The sequence below is a fragment of the Chiloscyllium plagiosum genome, unplaced genomic scaffold (assembly GCF_037043375.1).
Source record: "Chiloscyllium plagiosum isolate Xiang-an unplaced genomic scaffold, Cpla_swu_hap1 HiC_scaffold_18, whole genome shotgun sequence".
In the NCBI taxonomy this organism is placed as follows: domain Eukaryota; kingdom Metazoa; phylum Chordata; class Chondrichthyes; order Orectolobiformes; family Hemiscylliidae; genus Chiloscyllium; species Chiloscyllium plagiosum.
The window spans coordinates 7,798,758-7,820,170 of NW_028270156.1; the positions used below are offsets into that span (position 1 = coordinate 7,798,758).

Consider the following 21,413-nt stretch of genomic DNA (forward strand, 5'->3'; position numbering starts at 1 on the left):
CTTGGTGTCCAGATGCGTAAATCCCTGGAAGTTGCCACCTGGGTTGATCGGGTTGTTCAGAAGGCATATGATGTGTTGGTGTTTATTGATAGGGAGATTGAGTTTTGGAGCCACGAGGTCATGCTTCAGCTGTACAAGACACTGGTAAGGCTGCACCTGGAGTATTGTGTGCAGTTCTGGTCACAACATTACAGAAAGAATGTGGAAGCTTTGGAAAGGCTTCAGAGGAGATTTACTAGAATGCTGCCTGGTATGGAGGGGAGATCTTATGAGGAAAGGCTGAGGGAACTGTGGTTGGTTTCTTTGGAGGGAAGAAGGTTGAGAGATGACTTAATTGAGATGTATAAGATAATCAGAGGATTAAATAAGGTGGACAGTGAGAGCCCTTTTCTTCGGATCATGAAAGCTAACATGAGGGGTCATAGCTTTAAATTAAGGGATGTTAGATTTAGGACAGATATTAGGAATAGTTTCTTCACTCAGAGAGTAGTAGGGGCATGGAACTGCCTGCTTCTAACAGTAGTAGACTCGCCAACGTTAAGGGCATTAAAATGGGCATGGGACATATATATAGATAATAATGGAATGGTGTATGTTAGATTGGCATCAGATTATTTTCACAAGTTGGCACAACGTTGAGGGCCGAATGACCTGTACTGTGCTGTAACGTTCTAAGTTCTGTTATACTCACTGGTGTGGTGTCTGGGGATCTGTGTTGGGGCCTCAATTCTTTACAAAATTCATTAACAGTTTGGATAATAGCATAAAAATCAAATGTCCAAATTTGTTCATGACAGAAATTGGGCCTGTTATGAAGTTGAAGGTATGTACGACACCTTTAAGAGAGAATGAATGCTGTTTTGCACTGAGAGCTTATAAGCACCTGTCAAAAGACAAGCTAGCATTACCAGAGTATATTGCAAACTTGAAAATATGTAATATTTGGCTTTGAAATGCTGTTTTGACACCAATTTGAATTTAACCAGTCAGTTTAAATTTTGCCCCAGGATCCTAAAACCCAATCGAGTTTGAATTTGTTGTTTTTGTCAACATTGAACCATTGAGACAGTCCATCGTTGGGGGTATAAAAAGGCAGGCAGTTTGAAAGTCAGACATAGTAACTGCCATTGACAGAGTAACTGCCATCAAGAGAGTAACTGCCAATGAGAAAGACCCAAAAGATTGAAACCCTCTCTATCAAAATACCTTTTCATATGAAACATCTTCACAGTAAAAAGAAAGAAGATGACCCAGGGAGATCTTCAGCCAGAAGAAGACAGACACACAGAAAACAGTTGCTGTATGGTTTTGAAATTAAGTTAATATAATTATAATATAAGTTTTATTGGAACAGTGTATTATTACAATGTTGGAGGCAGGTAATGAGCAGTTAAGAGAAAGGGGGAGTGCTTAGAGTTGTGAACAGTTGTTGTTTAATGTTCACTTTTAGAGTTAAAGAATAACATTATACTATTTACTTTAAATAGTGGATTTTGGGAGTTTGTCACTTATATTTTAAAAGATTTCGAGGCAAGGTGCTCTCTTCTTGGTGTTTGGTTTAATTAGCAAAGGGATTCACCACTGTATCATAACAGACCGTATTGTAGACAACGTTGGTGACAGCATAAAATTTCAACAGGATAGTGATCAATTAGGTGAATGTGCAAAGTTGTGGCAGATGGGCTTTAATTTATACAAGTGTGAGGTTATCCATTTTGGACCAAAAAAAGATAAATCAGGGTATTTAACGAAGTGGATGTCCAATGGAAATGGAAGGTTCAGGTACATAGCTCTTTAAAATGCCATGAAAATGTGCAGAAAATAGTCAAGATGGAAAGAAAAGATATTAGAGAGCAAAATAATATCTCTGCGTTTGGGAGGAAATGCTCAGGACCTCCAGTGGTTTGATTTTTATTGGCAGCATTTGAAAAAGAATTTGATTCTTACTTGGTTCTTACTCTTTTGGGGGTGGAGGTGGGGTGGGGAGAAGGGGGAGTGGCGGTGGGGGGGGTGGGGGGTGGGGGGGGGGCAGCGGCAGCTTGCTGTACGGTGAAAGCCTGTAAGTGATTAAGGTCTATTCTATTCCTAAGATTTAAAATAGTACAAGAATTGGTGGGAAAGTTAATATCATGTATCAAAAAAGGGAAATAAATAACAGTTAATTGAATGGCCAACTAAACACATTAAGGACAGCAGGAAAGGTGATGCGTGACAGCTGCAGTATCAGGGAGCTCCTGGAAATCAGAGAAGTCAAACAATGCAGAAGGAAGTCATCAGTCTATTGGTTCTTTGAGCTGGATCCAATTTCCTGCTTTCCCCCCTATCCCTGCACACAATCTCTATCCAATAATTATCCAAGCCCCTTTTGATTGCTTCAGTTGACCCTGCTTCCACCACACTTCCAGCTTGTACATTCCAGACTCTATACTTGCTGTGCAAAAAACATTTTTCCTCCCCTCACTGTTTCTTTATTTGTGCATCATTTTAAATCTGTGACCTCTTGTTATATTTTTTTCTTTTGAGTGGAAACAGCTTCTCCCTATCTTTTTTTTTAACCACCCATGAGTTTGCAAACCTCTAACAAATCTCCTGCCAGCTGCCTTCTCTCCAAGCAGGACAGTCCAAGCTCTCTTTGGTTCATTGGTCTATGGGTGTGATTTTTGTTTGGGGGTTTGTAGTACTGAGATCCAGAGTTCAAATTCTGGATGGACACTTGCTTGCTTTGCATTTAATATAGTAAATGGCAGAACCCTTAGCATCAAGAAATGGAGGGATCGAGGTCCAGGTTCGCAGTTCCCTGAAAGTGGCATCACAAATGGATAAGATGGTCAAGAAGGCATATGGCATGCTTGCCTTTCTCAGTTGGATCACAGAGTATAAACATGAGCAAACAAAGTTCTCGCTGTATTGAACTTTAATTTGTCCACATTGGAATATTGTGTACAGTTCTGGTTGCCACAATGACAGAAGGCTTTGTGAAGGCTTTGGAGAAAGTAGATAAATGCTTTCCCAGAATGTTTCCTGTTTTGGAAGATGTGGTTATCTGGAGAAATTGGAGAAAATTGGTTTGTTTTCACTTAATTGTTAGAGGATAAGAAGCAACCTGATAGAACTTTACAAAATCACACGAGGTATGGATAGAATGGATACTTAGCATCTTTTTCCCAGTGTAGAAATGTCAATTACTAGTGGGCATAGGTTTTAAGGTAAAAGGGGGTAAGTTTAAAGGAGATGTGAGAGGCAAGTTTTTTTTAAACACAGAGGGTGATAAGTATCTGGAATGTGCTGCCAGAGGAGATGGTGGGGATGGCTACAACAGCAATCTTTCAGGAGATTCCTGAAGAAGGGCTAATGCCCGAAACGTCGATTCTCCTGTTCCCTAGATGCTGCCTGACCTGCTGCGCTTTTCCAGCAACACATTTCCATCTACAACAGCAATCTTTCAAAGGCATCTTAACAGATATATGGACAGGCAGGGAATAGAGGGATACAGACTGTGGAGAGGCAAAAATGTTTTTAGCTTAGAATGGCATCATGTATTGACACAATCTTGGTGGGCTGAAGGGCCTGTTCCTGTGCTGTACTGTACTTTGTTCTTTGTTCTCTCCAATCTATCCTCATAACTGAAGTTTCTCATTCCTCGAACCAGTCTTGTAAATTGCTTGTGCACTCTCCCCTGTTATTTGTGACTTGCCTGTATCGGTATGTGCTGGGGTAAACATGTTTTCAGTAAATGTTTTTTGGCCGAAGGTGCTGTAGCTGAGAGCCATGGTGCTGGAGGCTGGGCTGTGAACACGGCAACACGTCAGGGAAGGGGAGGCTTACCTGGATGTTATTGCATTGACAGGAAGTTGTCTGATTGTTTAATGGTGAGGGCCAAGGAAATGTGACTGTGAGTGAAACAGATAAGGAGACCCACTGGGTAGGTGTGCGGTTGTCCAACTGCTTTGAAGTTCGTTCAGCATGTTCACTAACATAGGGGAAAGACTTCAAACTGGGCAGCAGCAAGGACTGTAGTGCTTGTCGAGGTTGGTATAATGAGGGGCATTGACTCTATTCTCCACTGCAAACGGCATCTGTTCAGAGGCTGTGTTACCTGCCTACGCTTTGGAACAACAGCTCCGGGCTGGAGAGAAACTTACAGAATGAGGGGGGAAAGGATCTTGTCTTGGACCACAGACATACCAGTGACTTAGGCTGGACCAGGAAAGAGGTTCTGCACAGTTAGTCAGTGAAGCTAAGCAGGAAGTGAGGACTGTAGATGCTGGAGAGTCAGAGTCGATAAGTGTGGCGCTGGAAAAACACAGCCGGTCAGGCAGTATCCCAGGAGCAGGAGAATCAACGTTTTGGGCATAAACCCCTCATCAGGAATGTGGAGGGGGAAGGAGTCTGAGAGATAAATAGGAGGATGGGGATGGCGGGAAGGCAATAGGTAGATGCAGGTGGGGGAGTGATAGTGATAGGTTGGAGGGTAGGGTGGACTTGATAGGTGGGAAGGCAGATGGACAGGTCAAGAGGGCGGGGCTGAGTTGGAGGGTTGGATCTGGGATGAGGTGGCAAGAGGGGACGTGAGGAAACTAATGAAGTTGATGTTGATGCCATATGGTTGGAGGGTGCCAAGGTGGAAGATGAGGTGTCATCAGATTAAGACGATGAACATTAAAAGGTGCAATCGCTAGATTATTTTGTGAACCATGTGCGAATTGACAGTGCAAATATGATCAGAATGAATGAATGTGTCACTCAAAGCCTGGTGATGTTTGGAAGTGGGCTTTGGTTTGTGGGGCATTGGCAACAGCACAGCAGAAAGTGGGGGATGTACTGTTAGAATGATCTACACCTGAACCCTGCAAGGGCCAGTGTTCTTGTCATCTGTATAATTCGAGAAGTAATGAGGGTTTTGAACTAAATAGTAGTGGTGAGGGATCCAATTTTGGAAGGGGAAGAACCGAGACAAGGCAAGAGAGAAATGCATTGATATGGGTAATGATAGGCTGTGACAGAAAGGAGTCGAAAGTACAAATCAGAGAGTAAGCCAACAGATAAGGCTCGAGAATGCAAACACGGTAATAACACAAAACTAAATCTCTGTGTCTGAATGTATGTCACGTTTGAAACAAAGTAGATGAACTGATGACGCAAATAGAAATCAGTAAGAATGATCTGGTACCAATTACAGAGACATGGCTGAAGGATGACAGATTGGCACCTGAAAACCAGAGGATAAATAACATTAAGGCAGGATAGGAATGCCTGGAGGTGTGCAGCTCTGATAATTATTAATCGCATTAGCACAGTAAAGGGGGATGTAAAAGCAGTTTGTGTAGAGATAAAGAATGCTAAAGGCAAGATGTCACTTGTAAAAGTGGTGTGGAAGTCCCCAAACTGTCATTACAAGACAGGATTAAGTGTAAAGGAAGAAATAATAGGAGTTTGTGAGAAAGATGCAGCGATTAATTGTGGAAGATCTTCATCACGACTGGAAAAGCCAGATGGTGGGGTGAAGAAAGTAACATAGATCGCGAGTTCATGGAATATTTTCAGGTGAGTTTCTTACAACACCATTTTTCAGAGTTAGACAGAGAGCACGCTGTACTGAAGTTGTACTGTGCAATGAGATAGGATTAATTAATAGTCTCAATGAAGAGACCCATAGGTAGCAGTGATCATAACATGATTAAATTTTACATTCAGTTTGGGGAAGAGAGCAATGGGTCTGAGACAAGTATTTTCAACTTGAAGGGTAATTATGAAAGAAAGAAAGCAGAGCTAGCTCAAATGAATTGGCAAATTAGACTAAGGAATAGTTTGGAAGTTCCGAAGAAGAATCATACCAGAATCAAAATGTTAACTCTGTTACTCTCTCATCAAATGCTGCCAGATTTGCTAAGTCTCTCCAGCATCTGTGATATTATGCTTTTATTTTTAGATAGCAGTTCATGTCAAAAATGTGTAACTTCCTTTGACTGATTGTTTTTCTAGAACAGGTGCTCATTAGGCATTGCTATTTTTGAATAATTGTATTTGAAACTGTGTGTGTGCACAACCTGGTGAATCTGAATTGGCTTAGTTCCAATTTTTGTCAAGAATTCATAATCTGTCTAATTTACAGCTCCTGTAATTTGTAAGGGCCAAATCATCTGTTGCCTGTTGCATAACTTTACCACTTCCTCTCTTCCCTTTTGTCTGCTGTAAGGTGGATAATCTGTCGCATAATACTTCTTGTTCCCTTCACAGCCAAATGTTTGGAAAGCTTTTCATTTACATTCAGTATTGCAGTTTACTGTGAACTGATTTAGGAAATAATTACAGATTAATTTGTTCTAGCGGTGAATAAATTGTTTGGTTTTGCAACATAGGAACAGGAGTAGGCCATTCAGCCCCTCGTTCCTGTTCCTCCATTCAGTGAGGTGATGGCTGTGATTCAGTGGCCTAACTCCATATACCTGCTTTGGCCCATATCCATTAATCCCTTTGCTTAACAAAAATTTATCTATCTCTAATTTAAAATGAACAATTAATCCAGTATCCACTCGCATCGGTGGAACAATAAGGGCAAAAGAGTAATGAGCCGACATGTGGAACTACAAGAGATCGGTGAGATGCTAAAGAAGTATTTTTTGTCAGTAATAACTGTGGGGAAAGAGATGGAAGCTTGGAAACCTGGGGAAATAAGTAGTGATGTCTTTTAAAGAGTTCATATAAAAGAAGAGGAGGTACTGGAGGTCTTAAAATGCTTAAAGGTAGATTAATCCCCAGAACCTGATCAGGTGTTTCCCAGAACCTTGTGGCTGAGTTATTTGTATCGTCTTGAAGAAGGGTTACACCAGAAACATTGACTTTTCCAGGATTCTGCCTGGCCTGCTGTGTTCTTCCAGCCTCCTGCCTGTCTATGTTTGTATCATCGACAGCCATTGGTGAGGTGCTCGAAGACTGGAGATTGGCTAATGTGGTGCCATTGGAGATTGGCTAATGTGTTTAAGAAAGGATGTAAAGAAAGACCAGGGAGCTATAGACTGGTAATTCTGACATCAGTGGTGGTTAGGTAGTTGGAGGGAATTCTGAGGGACAGCATTTCCATGCATTTGGAAAGGTAAGGACTAATTTAGGATAGTCAGCATGGCTTTGTATGCAAACAATCATACCTCGCTAACTTGATTGAGTTTTTTGAAGAAGTGGCAAAGAAGATTGATTAAGGCAGAGAGGTAGATGTTGTCTATATTGACTTCAGCAAAACATTTCACAAGGTTCCCCATGGTTGACTGGTTGGTAAGGTTAGATCACATGGGATCCGGCGGAGGTGCCAATTGGATACAAAACTGGCTTGAAGGTAGGTGACAAAGGTTAATGGCAGAGGATTGCTTTTCAGACTGGAGGCCTATGACCAGCAGAATGCCGCAAGGAATGGTGCTGGATCCACTGTTTTTTGTCATTTATATTGACATCCAAATCATTTATATAAGAGCCATGATTAGAAGTTTGCAGATAATACTAAAATAGGTGGCATAGTGGAAAGTGAAAAAGATTATCTCAGAGTACAAAGATCTTGATCAGATGGGCCAATGGATCAAGGAGTGGCTGATGGAGTTTAATTTAGATAAATGTGAGGTGTTGCATTTTGGTCAGGCAAACCAAGGCAGGACTTATACAGTTAATGGTAGAGCCCTGGGCAGTTTTGCCGAACATAGAGACCTTGGGCTGCGGGTGCATAATTCCTTGAAAGTAGAGTTGCAGACTACCAGGGTGGTAAAGAAGCTGTTTGGCACACTTGTCTTCATTGGTCAATGCATTGAGTATAGGAGTTGACGTGTCATGTTGCATCTGTACAAGGCATTGATGAGGCCATTTTTAGAATATTACATTTAATGTTGGTCACCTTTCCATAGGAAGGATATTGCTAAACTTGAGAAGGTACAGAGAAGATTTACAAAGATGTTGCTGGGATTGGATGGTTTGAGTAATAGGGAGAGGGTGAATAGACTTTTGTTTAGATTAGAGTGGTGCTGGAAAAGCACAGCAGGTCAGGCAGCATCCGAGGAGCAGGAAAATTGACGTTTCGGGCAAAAGCCCTTTCCTGATGAAGGGCTTTTGCCCGAAACGTCGATTTTCCTGCTCCTCGGATGATGCCTGATCTGCTGTGCTTTTGCAGCACCACTCTAATCTGAACTCTGGTTTCCAGAATCTGCAGTCTTCACTTTTGCCTACCTGAATAGACTTTTGTCCTCAGAGCTTCAGAGGCTGAGAGGTGGTAACCTTATAGAGGTTTATAAAATCATGAGGTGGATGGGTAGGGTGAATAACCAAGGTCTTTTTCCCAGAGTAGGGGAGTCCAAAACTAAAGGGCATAGATTGAAGGTGAAAGAGGAAAGATTTAAAAGGGACCTGAGGGGCAACATTTTCACACAGAGGTGGTGCATGCATGGAATAAGCTACGAGAGGAAGTACTGGTGCAATTACAACATTTAAAAGGCATCTGGATGGGTATATGAACAGAGACTTTAGAGGGATATGGGACTGGATTAATTGAGGATACCTAATACCCTCTGGTCACTTTGTTTTGTGAAGGGGGAAGCCACTTAGTTCCAAGGTGAGGAGGGTGGTGAATCTTTGGAATTCTGAACCTCCCAAGGACATTGGATATGTTAAAAATAGACACTGACAGATTTCCATATACCAATGATAGGAGGTGGGGAATTGCATGAGAAAAAGCATCAAAATGAATGATCAGCCATGATTGCATTGAATGGGAGGACAGGCTTGAGGGGCTGAATGGCCTACTGTATCTTCTAGGTTTGTGTGAGTGCACAGATCTGCAAACTTTTTCGCAGTTTCCAAATAAAGCTGGATAGGTTGGGACTTTTTACACTAGAGTGTAGGAGGTTGAGAGGTGACCTTACGGAGGTTTATAAAATAATAGGAGTATAGATAAGGTAAATGGCAGGTGTTTGTTTTCCCTAGGTTGGAGGATTTCAAGATGAGAGGTCACAGTCATGTTCTTTCTGAAAGGACAAAGATTTAAGAAAGACATTAGGGCCAATTGTTTTACGCATAAGTAGTTAGTGTGTGGAATGAACTTCCAGAGCAAATGATGGGTGTGAGTACAGTTACAATGTTTAAAAGACATTTGGATAAGTACATGAACAAGAAATGTTTGGAGGGATATGGGCCAAGGGAAGGCAGGTGGGACTAGTTTAGCTTGGGATAATGATTGGCATGAGCTGAAAATGTGTTGCTGGAAAAGCGCAGCAGGTCAGGCAGCATCCAGGGAACAGGAGAATCGACGTTTCGGGCATAAGCCCTTCTTCAGGAATGAGGAAAGTTTGTCCAGCAGGCTAAGATAAAAGGTAGGGAGGAGGGACTTGGGGGAGGGGCGTCGGAAATGTGATAGGTGGAAAGAGGTCAAGGTGAGGGTGATAGGTCAGACTGGGGTGGGGGCAGAGAGGTCGGGAAGAAGATTGCAGGTTAGAAAGGCGGTGCTGAATTCGATGGATTAGACTGAGACAAGGTGGGGGGAGGGGAAATGAGGAAACTGGTGAAATCCGAGTTCATCCCTTGTGGTTGGAGGGTTCCTAGGCGGAAGGTGAGGCGCTCTTCCTCCAACCGTCGTTTTGTTGTGGTCTGGCGATGGAGGAGTCCAAAGACCTGCATATCCTTGGTGGAGTGGGAGGGGGAATTGAAATGTTGAGCCACAGGGTGGTTGGGTTGGTTGGTCCGGGTGTCCCAGAGGTGTTCTCTGAAACGCTTCGCAAGTAGCCGGCTCCTCTATATTGGGGAGACAGGCCGGCTACTTGCGGAGTGTTTCAGAGAACACCTCTGGGACACCCGGACCAACCAACCCAACCACCCTGTGGCTCAACATTTCAATTCCCCCTCCCACTCCACCAAGGATATGCAGGTCTTTGGACTCCTCCATCGCCAGACCACAACAAAACGACGGTTGGAGGAAGAGCGCCTCATCTTCCGCCTAGGAACCCTCCAACCACAAGGGATGAACTCGGATTTCACCAGTTTCCTCATTTCCCCTCCCCCCACCTTGTCTCAGTCTAATCCATCGAATTCAGCACCGCCTTCCTAACCTGCAATCTTCTTCCCGACCTCTCTGCCCCCACCCCAGTCTGACCTATCACCCTCACCTTGACCTCTTTCCACCTATCACATTTCCGACGCCCCTCCCCCAAGTCCCTCCTCCCTATCTTTTATCTTAGCCTGCTGGACAAACTTTCCTCATTCCTGAAGAAGGGCTTATGCCCGAAACGTCGATTCTCCTGTTCCCTGGATGCTGTCTGACCTGCTGCGCTTTTCCAGCAACACATTTTCAGCTCTGATCTCCAGCATCTGCAGACCTCACTTTCTCCTCCATAATGATTGGCATGGACTGATTGGACCGAAGGGTCTGTTTCTGTGCTGTATGGCTCTAAAATTAGTGACTCAATCATTAAGATTATTAACCTTTTCATTGTGCATTTCACACGATGGCTATGTTCTGACTCTGTTATGAGGGAACACATCACAGTGAACTGTGAACACCTACCTCAAACTTGATTGAAATTTGATTGGTGTCAGACATGTGTTCTTATGGATTAATAACGAAAACTGTAACAACAAGTCTTACAACAAATGTGCTGGCAATAGCTTCTGACTTGAGAATTAAACAAAGGCTTTTTATGAGGTCGGAACCATTAATTACTGTTGTCCAACTTAACCAAACAGACTGCGGGTAACATTGCTCTCATACTGAGAACCTGAATGAATTCCTGGGAAAAATAAAATTGGCTGTTGAGAATTGTCTCAGCCATTTGTAAGTGACTCCAACCCCATGAATACTAATGTTCTCAATTTGAGTCATGCTGTGACTTATGCTCATTCTCTCCTATTTTGTTTGTGCTTTTTTATAAATAGGGCATTTTGCAAGATGTCAAAATCATCTTGATGCCTAACGGATATATAATACAGTGCCCAAACCTTAATCGCAGTAAGTACCAAGTATATTTCTACTGTAATAATATTTGTCATATGCGCATATTATCAAGTGAACGAACATTGTGAAAATGTGAGTAAGGGCAGGAAAACAAATTTCAAGTTGGACATCAGAGGTTTTGTGTGTAATAAGAATACATCTTTGAGTGGAAAATATATATTTTGAAAGATGTTAATTGCAATTGTTTTCTGACTGAGGTTATGAACTGTCTCATGTTATGCAGAAATACCAACAGGTCGTGTTAAAGCACCACCAATGACCGAGATTATTGCATCCTGAATTGCTATGTAATATTTTTGTTCTTGTGCTTCAGCTGGTAGCGTTTTGATTTCCCAATCAGAATGCTTTAGATTCAATGGCAAACTATGGACTTGAGCTTTCCCGCACTTTGCCGCAATAGTGATTGAGTGCTGTGTTGCAGAGTACACCTTTGTTCAAAAGTGAGGTCAAATCAAGAACCTGTTAGCCAGTTCACGTGGCCATTAAAGGTTCAGGCTGTGGGTGCCATCTATGAAAGGTCAATACTTTCTGACCAGTGTTTATCCCTCACCTAATGCTTCTGATAACAGATAAACTGGTTATTTTATTCATGTGCTGTTTGTATGGATTTGGTTTGTTCAAGTTGGCTTTGTGACATGGGACATCCTGAGAGGGAGGAGCTTCTGTTTGACAATGGAACTAGGCTATTCAGCCCGTCAATCCTGTTCTATCATTTGAATCAATTGTGTCAGATCAAACACTACAGCCTTTTACCCACACTATCCCCATAATCATTAATGCCATTCATGATCAAAATTCTATCAACTTTTCCTTCAAACGTACTCAAAGACTTCCATAGCTCCCAGAGGTAGAAAATCCCAAAGATTCACAATAAAAGAATTCCCCTTCTCTCAATTCTAAATGGCATCCCTGTTAATTTGAAATTGAGTTCCCTGCATCTTGACTCTCTGACCTGTAGCATTTATAGATATTTTATAACGTTGAAGACTTGAGACTGTGGTAATGAAGTAGATTAATCATTTTACAGTTTTATATTTTCGTGGACATAGAAAGTATTCCAACTGAAAGGACTCAGAATTAAAAATAATTAAAGAGAATTTGTGAGTTGAACAGGTTTGGAGAACTGAGGGGTTATTTTCCTTCAGAAATAAGCCAATATATATAGAGAAAAAGGTTTTCCTTTTCACAGGAGGCTGCAGAGATTTTTTAGCACCAGAATGAGTTTATGATACAAAAGGAAAGAAAACCAAAGCCAAATTACCTCAGTATAGATTAAAATACTGTCTATTTCAAATCTGAAATCTAAACAAAGTCGAAGAGATTCAGCAGGTTTGGCAACATCTCTGGTGAGAGAAACATTTTGTGTCCAATATGACTTCTTTAAAACGATCTTGTAAAGAAATACCTTTAATCATCTCTGAAAACATGATATCAGCAAACTAAACAATGACTGACTGTGATGGGAATTTGACAGATTATACGGAAAAAGTACAGAATTATTAAATTAAGTCTCAAAAGAGAAATTGAACTGGATGGTCTTTACCTATCATTGTCAGTCAATTATACGACAGTCTGTGAAGCAGATTTTTCTAGTTCTCATTGAAGTGACTGCAGAAGTAAAGCAGAGTAAAGATTTTCACAAATGGCGGACTTTTACTGCAGTCAGTTTAGTTTCCTTAAATCAAAGCCATTTTCACAATTTGTGCGAAGAATCTTAGAGTGGATTGCTGGAAATGAGCATGGTCTCAACCCTTGGTAGTCTACACTTTACCTCTGTACCAAAAGTGTATCCAAGAGTGGTCCTGAAATGATGTGGAGGTGCCGGTGTTGGACTGGGGTTGACAAAGCCAGAAGGCACATGACTCTAGGTTATAGTCCAACAGGTTTATTTGAAATCACAAGCTTTCACAGTGCTGCCCCTCCAGGTAACTTCACTGACAAAGGAGCAGCACTCTGAAAACTTGTGATTTCAAATATGCCTGTTGGACTATAACCTGGTGTCATGTGACTTCTGAAATGATGTTATATCGTGTTGGCACATCAATGTTTAACTAACCCTATCTCTCTCACTCTCTGAGATCCATTTTAACAGACCTGTGACAAATTTACATGTTGTTAAGATTCCAACTGGTGTTATTACTGGCCAGATCAGAGCCCAGAATCAAACATTGCTGATCAATCATATTTATTGCTTATTACTCTGTTGGTCATGCACAAGGCTGCAGTTTCTTAAGAAGCAGAACTGAGGTTTACTAACCGAAAGAACAAAAAAGCAAAACCAAGTTGCGTAAGTAGAGAGTACAGTATGAAAGGTCTTAAAATGTACAGCAAAACACAGGCTAATTCCTTTTCCTGACATCATCTGTTACAGACACTCAAATCTGGAAGAAATGTACCACATTATTAAGTTGCTAACTTTCAAGTTTAACCGAACCTTCCCAGTACACTCCTGTGAAGTCTTCCAATGTAAAATCACTCAGGACTGAGAAATTTAGACTGTCAGCTTTTAATAATCAACCGATTTCTGACCAACATTCATTTTTTGAAAGCTTTGCAGACTTTCATTCTGAGGCAACTATACTTTCCATGGACTGTTCCATACATGTTTCTCGGAGAGAAGCTACGTTTGCAGACCCTGGTCAGGTCTCCCTTGACCTGCCCAAAAGCTTTCAATCCCTTTTTTTCTCATCTAAAATCGATTCAAGATTGTCTTGAATCAGAAGCAAGCTAATGGTCTTCAAGGTTTACTCCACCTGTCATAAATCACCGCAGTAAAATCAATTTTTTATTAACACTCTTGGGTGTCCCTGTTCTGTCTCATGTACTGGATCAGGTCATTATTCCAGAGGGATTGCTTGACCTAGTTTTTTTTTTGAACTTTTCAGGAAAGTGAGCAACTTCACATGCCACTTTTAAAAGCATGGTACTTAAAATGGTACTTAAAAATATATAAACAAGATACATTTAATCTTGAGGGGCAGCACAGTGGCTCAGTGGTCAGCACTGCTGCCTCACAGTACCAGGGACCTGCGTTTGATTCCACCCTTGGGTGACTGTCTGTCTGTGTGGAATTTGCACACTCTCCCTGTCTCTGCATGGATTTCCGCTGGGTGCTCCAGTTTCCTCCCACAGTCCCAAAGATTTGCAGGTCAAGTGGATGGTAAATGCAGGGTTATGGGGATAGAGTACTCTTTGGAGAGTCAGTGTGGACTTGATGGGCCACATGGCCTGCTTCTGTACTATCAACATTCTGTGAATTTTCATTAATTACACTGTCTGTTAATTGTACACAGTGGCCGTGTAGTAGTATTCATAGAATCCCTGCAGTGTGGAAGCGGGCCATTCAGCCCAACCAGTCCACACCAACCCTCTGAAGAGCATCACACTTGGACCTATCCCTGTAACGCTGTATTTCCCAAAGCTAAGCCACCTGACTGGCACATCCCTGCACACTATTGCTAATCCACCTGCCTATACATCTTTGGATTGTGGGAGGAAATCCACGCAGACATAGCAAAAATGTGCAAACTCCACACAGACATCACCCAAGGGTGGGATTGAACCCAGGTCCTTTGCTGAGGGGCAGCAGTGTGAACCACTGTGCCACTGTGTTCCCCTAGCAGCAGCGTAATATCACTGGACTGGTGATCCCAAACCCAAGTTAATGTCCTGAGGACCAAGATTCAAATCAAAACATTGCAGATGGGGAACTTTTAAGTTCAATAGAGATCTGGAGTTATAAAAATCTATATGAATGGTGATTGCGTAAGAACTATTGATTGTCTGAAAAATCCATCTGGTTCACTAATGTCGGAGCTTCATGTCAAAAGGAAGAAGGAAGCTATATTCTATGTCCTTTAGGGAAAGAAATCTGCTATTCTTACCTGGTCTGGCCTACATGTGACTCTTGCCCCACAGCAATGTGGTTAACCCTCAGCTGCAGTTTGGAATAGGCAATAAATGATGCCCACTATAATAAGTAATACCTTGATCCTGTGAATGAATAATTAAAACAAAAACCTAGTTTGGATGAGACGGTGGCACAGAGGTGGGGAAAGTGGTTAATAAGGCAAGTTTGTGATGATAACACAGCTCAAGAGGCACTCAGCCTCACCTCCATAAAACTCAGTGGAACTAACACATAACATATTTTGTCTAAGAATCAGCCCTAAGTATTTTGTGCTAGTCTGTGATCATTATATGTGAGGAATGTGTATTTTTTTACCCTCAGGATGATTGACCTAATTTAAATAATGCTAGCAGCAGGCTTTCCTGTAATTTTCTTTAAAATAAGAGGGATTATTTATTATCCCACACTTGCCCATAGTTAAAATTGTCCCACTTGATCAACTCCCACACATACTATTGCTTACACAAAGAATAGACTCAGATGAGGAAAGGAAAATAAGAAGAGACTGCAACATTGTCTAAGCCACTCTCTTTCACGGCACACCTACGGTTTCTTAGATGAGTTGATAGTTGGCTGGAGTTAATAATTTTCAGCTGCAGCTGATTAAAGTAAATATGAAGCTTTCTAATAGCTAAATTGCCTGAAGGTTGGTTCTCGGGTGAAATTCAAGTTAGGAAAAAACCAAAATATTGAACCAAATAATTGAAGTTAGAATGTTGTGAGAGTAGCCCTTTTCCACATTCAAGCTTGCTGTTTGTTATCTCGGCTGCTAGGCTGACTTGCAACTGGTTTTGCCTGCTCTTCTGAAGGACTTTGATAGAACCCAGAACTTGCTGTCTCAGCCAACAGCTTCTGTTGTTTTTTTTTAAAGAAAGGCAGCCTGAGATTACAGCTTCCTCGACATGTGATCTTCACTAATTCAGTCATCTTTCACAGTAAGGTAGATGATTCACTTGATTATGCCTCCTTTGTGATGGCATTCTTAACTTCAGTGTTTGAGACCACTAAGGTATATCAATGACCCTTTCAATTTGAAATGACCCTTTTTCAAGATCTTTAATGAGAAAGCACAGTGTCAACATCATGCTGCATGGTTCTGAATGTTTCAATTCACAAAGGAAGACAAGTGATTGTCAAACAGCCAACATTCCTGCTAAAATATAAAAATAAGTTTGAAGTTCAAATGTGTTATGACTTTCCAAATAAGATCTCTGAGGCAACATGTTAAAAGCTTCATTCAAGAAGCAGGTTTCAGGTCACTCATGCAGTGCTTGCAAAATTGGATGTGCCTAACCACATTTTTTTTATTTCTATCTATCTTCCCTACTCCAGTAATTGTCCAGCACTCAACGTACAGCACTGTAGTAATGGCGGTGATGTAGAGATATGTAGTCTGCTGATGCTGCTTAAACCTGAAACAGCTTTCACTCAAGCAAGCTCTCAGCCCTCAGCCTGAATGTGATGATTGATGTAGTTTCAATACTCCAGGCACAGTTGATAATTTTCCAACCACAGGAACATCATGGGGAAGACTCAATGGGCCAAAAGGTCTCTTCTGTTCTGGTGATTCTGTGGTTCTTGCGCACTTCTATTAAGTCCACTCTCAATCAATGTTGTTCTCAGGAAAAAAAACCCAGCCTATCCAATATTCCCTCAATAGCTTAGACCCTCCTGCCCAGGCAGCTTCCTATAAGTTGCCTCTGCACCCTCTCTAGTGTTATTCACATTTACCCCATAATGTGGTGACCAGAACTGTACACCATTACTCGAGTTGTGACCTAAAGAAGTGTTTTTACTGTTCCTGCATAACCTCCCTGTTTTTGTGTTCTATGTCTCTGCTACTAAACACAATATCCTAAAGGTCCTCTGAACTACCCTCCCACTCCCTTCATGGATTTGTGAATGTTCACACCAAGGTCCCTCTAATCTTCAGTACTTTCCAAGGTGTTAACAATGATGGTGGGATCGCTTGCCTCATTAGCCGCCTGCAAGGGCAACACCTCAGATATTTTCCAGTTGAAATCCATTTTCCACTGCTGTGCCCAGCTTACCATTTGTTGATATCCTCCTGCAATTGTTGTCCTCCTCACTATTTGCCATCCTACACCTTTTTGTCATCTATGAATTCTTTGATCAGCTCCACATGTTGTCCAAATCACTGAAGTATTCCAGAAAGGGCAAAGTCCCCAACACCACTGGAGCCTCACTGGAAATATACTTCCAGTCACAGAAACATCCATCCATCATCATCTCCTACTTCCTGCCTGCTGACCAATTTTGGATCCAGTGAATCCCAAGGGGTCTTTACCTTCTTGATCAGTCTGCCATGAAGGACCCACCCTTGCAAGAGTCCATGTAGGCTACATCAAATGCATTGCCCTCATTAACACTCCTGGTTACCTCCTCAAAACATGCAATAAAATTCATTAAACACAACCTTCCTTTAACAAATCTGTGCTGTCTATTCCTGGTTACTTGGTGATTTGGAGGTGCCATTGTTGGACTGGGGTGGACAAAGTTGAAAATCACACAACACCAGGTTATAGTCCAATAGGTTGATTTGGAAGCACTAGCTTTCGGAGCACCACTCCTTCATCAGGTGGTTGCAGACAATAAGATCATGATCACAGAATTTATAGCCAAAGGAGTCCAGTGTCATGGAGATGAACTCCTTAATTTGTGGCACTCCAAAATACTGTCCCTCAGAATTCTTTATAATAACTTCCCCATGCGAGGCTAGATTGACCGGCCTGCCAATTCCTGGTCTCAACCTCCCTCCCTTTTTTTAAATAATGGGACAAAGAGTGCAGTCATACAGTCCTCTCTCACTTCACCTGTCACCAGAGAAAGTTTGAAAATTGCTGCCTGGGTCCCTGGTATCTCCCGTCTTGCCTCCCTCAACAGCCCAGGCTATATCTTAACTGAGCATGTGATTTGATCCACCTTTGAAGCATTTGAACCCCCGGTACCATCCTTTCTATGAGAGATTTATAAAATCCCTGTAACGTGGAAGTGGGCCATTCAAATTGACATCAACTCTCCAAAGAACATTCCACACAGATCTATCCTCCTTACCTTATCTCATGGCGAATCCATCTAGCCTGCATACCTGGGCAATTTAGCATGGCCAATCCACCTAACCCGCACATCTTTGGAATGCAGGAGGTAACTGGAGCACCTGAAGGGAAACCCAAGCAGACACCGGGAGAATGTGCAAACTGCACACCAATAGTCAGCCGAGGCTGGAAGCAAACCTGCGAAAAACTGCACCACTGCTCTGCCCCTTTTTTCTCATATTTCACAATCCTCCATTTGAGAGGACAGTTAGGATTCCACTACATTGTTGTAGGCATGGAGTTACATGTACACCAGACCAGTTAAGGACAGTAGATTCCCTTCCCCAAAGGACAGTAGTGTGGTTCAGATAGGTTTTTATAACAATTGATGATAGTTAGGGGTGGCATAGTGGCTCAGTGGTTAGCACTGCTGCCTCACAGCACTAGGGTCTCAGGTTCGATTCCAGCCTTAGGCGACTGTCTGTGTGGAGTTTGCACATTCTCCCTGTGTCTGCGTGGGTTTCCTCCAGGTGCGCCGGTTTTCTCCCACAGTCCAAAGATGTGCAAGTCAGGTGAATTGGCCATGCTAAATTGCCCATAGTGTTAGAAGCATTAGTCAGAGGGGAAATAGGTCTGGGTGGGTTACTCTTCGGAGGGTTGGTATGGACTGGTTGGGCCGAAGGGCCTATTTCCACACTGTAGGAATCTAATCTAAATTTAATGCTTCATATTCCAAATGTATTGATTGAATTTATATTCTGTCTGTTACAGTATTAAGATCTGAACCCACATCCCAGCACGTGAGACATTATCTGTATGCCACTGTATTCCCCCTCATCATTTGAATTTCATATTTACCAACTGAAGCCAATTTCAGATTGAATTATCAATTATTCCTTATTACCTATTCTTATTTATTCATCTTTGGTCCTCTGGCAAATATCAAAGACACATGAGCTCTGCTGAGTGTCAATAGGAACAAATTCTACCGTGAGGTAGTTAAATATTTAACCTTGCATAATGGTTACAGTTTGTTTCTGCGTTTTCACTGGGACATCAGTCTCTCTCTCTCAACTCTGAGACTGGGCTGAAATTGAGCAAGGTGGCTCTCATTTTCTTTCAAAATGTGCTTGGCATAAAGCAATTTTAAAATCGGCATCCCCCAAACTCAAGAGCTGTCAATAAAACATGGATTCAGACAAGGCTGACAGGATGCTTGTGTTTGAATTAAATACCTTGCTCTATCCCTGGATAGCTGGCATAGATATAACATCTTCGAGGAGAAAGTGAGGACTGCAGATGCTGGAGATCAGAGCTGAAAATGTGTTGCTGGAAACGCGCAGCAGGTCAGGCAGCATCCAAGGAGCAGGAGGAAGAATTGTTCGATGTCTTGCCACGTGTTGAACTCGTTAATCCGAGAGCGTAGGGGAATGAAGGTGAGGCCTCTGCTGAGGACTGATCTTTCATCCTCAGAGAGGGGTAGTTCTGGAGGGATGGTGAAAACACAGCAGGGCAACATGGATATTACATCTGCTGTGTATCAAAGCAAATTAGGCCATTTTCTGTGAGAGTCCATATTGTTCACTCTGAATCTCTACAGAACCAAAGTCAACTTCTCCTGAAGGAAGAGACTATCCTCTCCATCGATTTTCTTCTTTGTGCTACCTCTTCAGAGTAATCCAGTAACTCCGAGTCCTCCATATTGCTGCAAGCTTTACACCAATGTGACTGTGGATGTTTTTAAACACTAATGTGCATTTATGTAGTTCCTTCTAAAAGACGTAGGAGCAGAAATTAGGCCATTCAATTCCTCGATGTGCTCTCCCATTTGATCATGGTTGATAGGTTTGTCAACTCCATTTTCCCGCTTTCTCGCTGTAACCTTTGATCTTCTTGGCAATCAAGAACTAATCTATCTCTGTTTTAAATATACTCCATGACCTGGCCTCCATAGCCTTCTGTGGCAATGAATCTGACAGATTCACCACTCTCTGGCTGAAGAAGTTTCTCCTTACCTCCATTCTAAAGGGTCTTCTGTTTACTCTAAGGCTGTGCCCTTGGGTCCTCACCTCTCCTAACAATACAATATAATGATATAGTAAAATACCCTGAGGCAAATTACATGTGCATTCTCAAACAAAATTTGATCTCAAGCCATATATTGAGATAGAGGTTTGTAGACCAAAATCTTGCCCAGGGATCATTGGTCTTATTGAAATGAATCCAATTGATTTTACAAGTGGCCTTCTCTTCCCCAGGTGAATACTTTGACCAGCACTTCGCTTTGCATACATATGAATCAGATCATAAATGTAAAGACCGGATTTAACTGGTTGGTCTCGAATGAAGTAAAGAGAGTCTCTTTGAGTGTCATCCTTAGCATGTAAACATTTTAATGAGGAGCAGGACTAGGTAATTTGGTCCTACAAGTCTGTTGCCAGTCAATAATAAGATCATGGCTGATCTGTGGGCAGTTCAAAATTAGGGGGCATATTTTTAAGATGAGAGGTGTAAGATTTAAAAAGGACATGAGGGGCACCTTTTCTATGCAAAGTGGTTCGTGTATGGAATGAACTTCCAGAGGAAGTGATGAATGCAGGTACATTTACAATGTTTAAAAGACTTTCGGATAAGTTTATGAATAAAAACAGTTTGGAGGGATATGGGCCCAACACAGGTAGCTGGGATTCGTTAATTTGGGAACGTTTTCAGCATGGATTGTCTGGACCGAAGGGTCTGTTTCTGTGCTGCATAACTCTATGACTCTATGTTTGTATTCCAAATTCACATTCCTATCTATCCCCTTCTGGCACGATTAACAGTATAGGTCAAAGCATGATAAAGTTTACATTTCTAGCTCATCACTAATGTATTAAATCATATTTTGTTCATTGAATTGTGGGTATGCCTTTAAGACTATAAGATATTCGGCCATTTGCCTCATCAATTATGGTTTGCCATCAGATCATGGCTGATATGTTTCTCACTCCATTTTTCTGCCTTTACCCTGAAACCTTTGATCCCCTTACTAATCAACAACTTATCTACTGCTGTCTTGAAATAATTCAATGACAGATTCACCATCCCTCTGGCAGAATAAATCCTTTCTCATTTCAGTTCTAAGGATCATCCCTTCACTCTGAGGCTGTGTCCTTGGGTCCTGGTCTATCCTGCTAGTGGAAATATCCATGCTATCCAGGCCTCTCAGTATTTTGTAAATTTAAATGAGAATGTCCCTCATGATTGTAATCTCCATCGATACTGACCCGGAGTCCTCAACCACTCCTCTTATGAACAAGCCCTTCACTTTCGGGATCATGCTTGTCAATTTCCTCTGGATCTACTCCAAAGCCAGCAAATCCTTCCTTAGATGCAGGATCCTAAACTGCTCAATTTGTTCCAAATGCAATCTGACCACAGCGTTATACATCTCCAGCGGTAGATATCTGCTCTTTTATTCTAGCCCTCT

The 21,413-nt window shown here is 41.9% G+C and overlaps 1 protein-coding gene across 6 annotated transcripts in view; it reads left to right on the forward strand.

Moving 5' to 3' along the window:
* LOC122557625 (protein kinase C-binding protein NELL1-like) overlaps positions 1-21,413 on the forward strand; it is a 1,008,016-nt gene that overhangs the window by 116,654 nt on the left and 869,949 nt on the right. For all 6 annotated transcript variants that reach the window (XM_087996275.1, XM_087996277.1, XM_087996278.1 and 3 more), the window contains exon 6: positions 10,900-10,972. In XM_087996275.1, coding sequence (XP_087852401.1) covers positions 10,900-10,972 — 73 coding nt within the window. The remainder of the gene's footprint in view (positions 1-10,899; positions 10,973-21,413) is intronic.